Source organism: Macrobrachium nipponense, chromosome 34 (genome assembly GCF_015104395.2).
Source record: "Macrobrachium nipponense isolate FS-2020 chromosome 34, ASM1510439v2, whole genome shotgun sequence".
NCBI classification, from domain to species: Eukaryota; Metazoa; Arthropoda; class Malacostraca; order Decapoda; family Palaemonidae; genus Macrobrachium; species Macrobrachium nipponense.
In genome coordinates, this window is record NC_061095.1 from 48796836 (window position 1) to 48803065 (window position 6230).

Below are 6230 nucleotides of genomic sequence, written 5' to 3' on the forward strand. Positions count from 1 at the left end.
AAAGTTCCAGAGTTCCTAGAAAGTTCCAGAGGTCCTAGAAAGTTCCAGAGGTTCCAGAGGTCCTAGAAAGTTCCAGAGGTTCCAGTGGTCCTAGAAAGTTCCAGAGGTTCCAGAGTCCTAGAAAGTTCCAGAGGTCCTGAAAAGTTCCAGAGGTCCTAGAAAGTTCCAGAGATTCCAGAGGTCCTGAAAAGTTCCAGAGTTCCTAGAAAGTTCCAGAGGTCCTAGAAAGTTCCAGAGGTTCCAGAGGTCCTAGAAAGTTCCAGAGGTTCCAGAGGTCCTAGAAAGTTCCAGAGGTTCCAGAGGTCCTAGAAAGTTCCAGAGGTCCTAGAGAGTTCCAGAGGTTCCAGTGGTCCTAGAAAGTTCCAGAGGTCCTAGAAAGTTCCAGGTCCTAGAAAGTTCCAGAGGTCCTAGAAAGTTCCAGAGGTTCCAGTGGTCCTAGAAAGTTCCGAGGTTCCAAGAGGTCCTTTATTCCCTCCATCGTTGGACTGTGGAACAGTCTCCCTACTGAGGATGTGTGCAATTGGAATTACTTCTTCAGAAGTTCATGCGAACACACAATGCACTAATACACTAATTCTATTGTCTTAGTATGTAAATACATTGTTATTTATCTATTTATTTATTTATTTATCTTTTTCTTCTTAACAAATAAGTGGTACTCTTCTTTCTTTCTGCATTTCCTTTTACCTCTTCCCTCTTCCTAATGAACACCATAATATGCTTTTGAAACTTGAATTTCAAGTCAGTGGCCCCATTGGTGGGCTTATCCCGTATGAATAGGGTTCGTTATCTGAATAATGATAATAATAATAATAATAATAATAATAATGATAATAATAATAATAATAATAATAATAAATAATATAATAATAATAATAATAATAATAATAAAGACACATTAATCTCATCGGACAAACTGATGAGAAAAGCTCATTTTGAGCTTTCCCCTCGGCCGAGCCGAGATCAAAAACAGTAAGATTTCTCAATCTCTCTCTCTCTCTCTCTCTCTCTCTCTCTCTCTCTCTCTCTCTCTCTATATATATATATATATATATATATATATATATATATATATATATATATAATGTTATTTATATATGTGTGTGTATGTGTGAAACCACCTGCCGGCAATTCATAACGAAAGTGACCCTGTTATCCCCGTCAAAGTCAATTACTCAACAGACTTTCGTTGTTTTACTTTTGACATCGAAACACAACAACACCAGAAACAAAACGCATACCTGAAGGGGGGCACAAGATATTTTGGGATAATAGCCCGTGAGAAGCAGCCATTAGGTACCGTTGGGTAGTTCCAATGGCGGCACTACAGCTGTTAAACTGTCGCGAGAATCCAAGTCAGGTAAAGCGCTGATTGCTGCTCCGTCACTAGTAATTGAATTCCTCCGCCAGCAGCACAGTAGGCGTCTCTCTCCCTCAAGGCTCTGTCAGGATGTCTAGAAGAAGAAGAGCAGCAGCAGCAGCTTCCAAGGAGGACTCCCAAGCCCTCGAATACGTTGTGGAGAAGATACTGGACAAGAGAGTCAGGGACGAGCAGGTGGAGTACTTCCTCAAGTGGGAGGGCTACCCCGAGGAAGACAACACCTGGGAACTGGCCTCCACTTGGACCTGCCCGAAATGATTCGAGACTTCGAGAGGAGCCGTCAGGAAGAACAACCCAAAAAGTCTTCGACTCAGAGAGAGCGTCCCTCCTCGAATGACAAGGTCCGACTGGGGTTCGACAGAGGGCTGGAGCCCGAGAAGATCCTGGGGCGACCGAATTCCTGGGGAGCAACATGTTCCCCTCGTCAAGTGGAAGGGCGTTCCCGAGCCGACTTGGTTCCGGCGAAGACTGCCACGTTCGATGTCCTCAGTTGGTCATCCGCTTCTACGAGGAGAGGATCGTCTGGTTCTCTCCCGCGCCCGGAGGTGGTGGTGGTGACCAGGCCGGGCTAAAAAAGGTCATCAGAAATGAAGGCTTTTAGTTGCTCGTTGTGTACCGCAAGAGGAATTGAACTTTGGCAAAGCGGTTTTGATTTGGAACGAGTCTATCATTCTGGGGATGGTTTGTTTTAGACAGTTCCAGACCTTGATTTGTTTCAGAATTTATTTATTTGGCCATTCGTTTCAATATCCGAAATAAAAGGGCTTTTGCTGAACAGTATTATATTCGATTTGTGTTAATTTATTGTTTTACGAACGCTTTCATGTTTTACTTCATTTAGTTTATTTCAATTAAGGCAGAACTTGAACAAGTTAAGTTGTCCCTTTTAAAGTGTATAGTAAGGGCAATAAATAAAGCTCCTCTGTTAAGGGTTTTTTTTTTTTCTTTACCTTCAAACTACTTTAACAATTAGTAGTTAGCAACTGAAAGCACACTTCGCTTAGTTTTTTATGTTTTTGGTTTTAAATGACAGATTTTACCTAAAAGTAGAATGGCAATGTTTATTTTCATTCGACTTAAATAAATTAGGCTGTCAATATTAATTTTCATTCAACTTAAACAAAAGTAGAAATTCAGTTTTTTTTTTTTTTTTTTTTTTTTTTTACTTACTTGAATAACAGCAGAATGTCAATGTTTATTTTCATTCAGCTTAAATGAAAATGGAATGTCAGTTTATCTTCATTCAACTTTAAAGTGAAAAGTAAGTTTTTATTTTCATTCAGCTTAGATAAAAGTAGAATCTCCATGTCTACCTTTATTATTTTAAATTTAATAAAAGAATGTCGGTATCTTCTACTATTTGAACTGATGAGAATTTATTACACAAAACTACTCCTGTTTATTATGTAACCAGATGCTAAAACAACTTGTGCTTATGGCTTCACTTCAAGGAATTTCGCAAGTGAGAAATTCAAACCGCTTAGAAAAAGCTTGTTTGAAGATTCACGTCGATTGACCGGATGTAGGTTATTTGGCTCCTCCACAACTACCAAGGTGACTCATTCTGACTGTGAAGGAGTAAGGACAATATAATTGTCAGTTCTTGAAGTAATTGAAACTTATATGAAATTGCTTTTGTTGTTTAGTAGGGCACAATATTATTTTATTGTTATATTATTCCGTTAAGTACTGACAATCTTATCAAGAACGCTATAGTATCATTTTTAATTATTATTATTGTTGGGGGGAATGTCTATCGTATTCCTCCAATTAGACCGAGTGGTACTTAATAGTCTGGGGTTCCGGGTTGCATCCTGCCTCATTGGGAGTCCATCACTTTAATCACTATGTGCGCTGTTTCTAGGATCACACTCTTCTGTTTGAGGCATGGAGCTACTTCAGCCTCTAGTTTTTCTAGATCCCTTCTCAAGGATCTTTGAATCGTGCCTAGTGCTCCTATGATTATGGGTACCATTTCCACTGGCATATCCCATATCCTTATTATTTCTATTTTCAGGTCTTGATACTTATCCATTTTTTTCCCTCTCTTTCTCTTCAACACTGGTGTCCCATGGTATTGCGACATCAATGAGTGATACTACTTCTTTATTATTATTATTATTATTATTATTATTATTATTATTATTATTATTATTATTATTATTATTATTATTATTATTATTATTATTATTATTATTATTATTATTATTATTATTATTATTATTATTAAATAATATTATTAAATAATATTAAATAAATAATATTATTATTATTATATTATTATTATTATTATTATTATTATTATTATTCAGAAGATGAACCTTATTCATATGACACAAGCCCACCAAAGGGGCCATTGGCTTTGAAATTCCAGCTTCCAAAGAATATTATGGTGTTCATTAGGAAGAGGTAAGACCGTAGAGGAGGTAAAGGGAAATGCAGAAAGGAGAGATCTCTTAATTAAGAAAAAGATATTAATAAATAGATGAAAAAGTATTAAAAATCAAGAAGAGTATTCGGAAGTAATTGCACAACGTCCTCATGTAGGAAGGTTGTTCCACAGTCCAACGGTGTGAGTAATAAACCATTCAAGTCAATGTAATTCAGATAAACACTCATTGCACACCAGAATTCTATGAAGTCCTTAGTTGTTGATCCTTGATATGCAGCGTTTTGGAAAGTTAGATCTGAAGTCTTGTGATAACAGCATCCCCTCAGTCCATAGTTGTAACCCCTTCCATTCCTATTACTGTAGCTCCGCTCATATTCTCTTTCCTCCATCTTACTTTCCACCCTCTCCTAACGGTTGACTCATAGTGCAACTGCCTATTTTTCTTCCTGTTACTCCTTTCAGCCTTTTTCACTGTCAGTTTCTGTTTCAGCGTTGAATGACTCACAGGTTGCAGCCATTGGCCTTAATTGTTTTTTACATTCTAGTCTATCCTTGCGATGGCAGGGAGCCGTCTAGTGCCGATTCCCCTTTCCAACTCTCTCAGGCTCGTTGGGTTTTGTGTAATTTTGTATAACAAGTTGAGAGAGAAAAAGTCTCTCTCTCTCTCTTAGCTCACCTGCATTCCTGCCTTTCAATTAAGTTTATATATTATTATACTATTGCCATTTAGGTTTGTGCTATATTGGGTGTATAGTATACTTCGATCCCCGAGGGGCCAATGCTAAACACGGCGTCCCTAGGAGCTTCCGAAGTGTAGATAACAAGGAAAGTACCACCAAACAGTCTTTTGGCTTCTGTTCCTTATAAGAGTGAAATTTATCCTCAAAAGAAAACCTGATGAAAGTCGTACGCGCGCCTTAAAACTAGTAGGCTTGATTAAATGCGTTCCGGGCATTTCTGTGCGTTTGTTTATACTACTTATAAACAAGAACAGAGTTAAAAGCATTGTCCTAAGAGTCACGCTGACGCTACGCGATTCATTTTTTTTTGTATCTTCTAAAATCTCAAACGAAAAGATAAAACTTCGTACGTTTTGCCAAGTAGTGTTAAACATTCTTGCATTTTTTTTTTTTTTTTAAATTTATTTACTTCAAATGCATACGTGTCGATAAGTTTTCGAACCCACAGCTAAAGCTAACATTATTTTCTCTGGTTATACATTGGTATCATTTGTAATCTGTATGGAATTATTATTACTATTATAGGTCTAACAACAGCCCAATATGCAACGCAGCATTTTTCATTAACTGACGAAGCATTTTATTTTCTTATAAAAGTCCTTTCTGCTTGATTTTGGCGTATAATTAATTCCTAAGGTGCTGGAAGTGCGAGTGTGTGTAGATAAATTTCCCCACCAGAAATTGTTAGTTTAGAAATGTGGGTGTTTTGTTTAATGGATTATTAGCATCTATACAGAACACACCCATGAGGGGGTACTCGGAACAAAATCTCAACTGTATCACACACAGGCCACGCCACCCGTTGGTGTCGGGGGATGCGTTCTAAGCTACAGTAATACTTTCGTATTTGTATATCTATTTTCAGCACGAAGTGTAGAAATAATCAAATATTGTCATTTAAAATTTTAGGACTGTAATTAAAGTAACATTTTAATGCTATAGAAACATTTATTTTTATCGAATTTTTATATATTTTAACATTTGAACCTAGATTTCATAGTTAGTTTTTTCTTTGGTCGAACGCATCGGCGCTAGATGAACGATCTTTGTTTTTTTTTTATGTATACGATAGATTTCACTCATAAAAATATGCAGTCCTTATTTTTTTTTTTTTTTTTATAAAAATAAAATAAATTTTTTTTACACTCAGAGAAGAGTTAAAAATGCGGCATGGTATATGTTGCTGGGGTCTTTTGAACGAGATCCAGTGAAGTTACGTGGTGTCAGTCTTGAGCGAGGGAAAGAATAAGATGATCGATCCCATTGGTAATTTTGCCTCCTTATGAAAACTTTCATAGAATGAAGGTTACTCAAGTCCATGTGCTCTATGGTAGGTGTTACTTTGGGGGAGGAGGTATTCAGACCTGCTAGGTCAGGACAAGCGCTCTTAGTCAGGTTAGTAAGCAAGGTCTGGCTAGGTCAGGGCAGGATCCTCTAGGAAAGGTTGTTTTGGTAAGATCTTAGCCAGTGCCAGACCACGTTTCCGAAAGGAAATTAGGTTAGCCGACCTGCTTCCGATATTCAGTGTTACTTTGGGGGTCCAGGGTGGCCGAAGGCTCCTTAGGAAAGTAAGGTCTGGTTATCAGGATACGTCATTCTAGGGAATGTTAAGTTTGACCAATTTTCACTCTAGGTTTTCTCACGCCTACCATTTTCCATGTGCTCTGCACTCACTAAATACTATCAATTGCAGAGATGTCGGCGAGCCTTTTGTTCA

General features: G+C 37.6%; 1 protein-coding gene across 1 annotated transcript; it reads left to right on the forward strand.

The window, feature by feature from the left end:
* The first annotated feature begins 1435 nt into the window (after positions 1-1435).
* Positions 1436-1982, forward strand: LOC135207740 (chromobox protein homolog 5-like). The gene is given in 3 exon segments (XM_064239566.1): positions 1436-1612; positions 1723-1852; positions 1855-1982. Coding segments are annotated over 3 exon segments (420 nt in total). The 5' UTR covers positions 1436-1450.
* The last annotated feature ends 4248 nt before the right edge of the window (positions 1983-6230 follow it).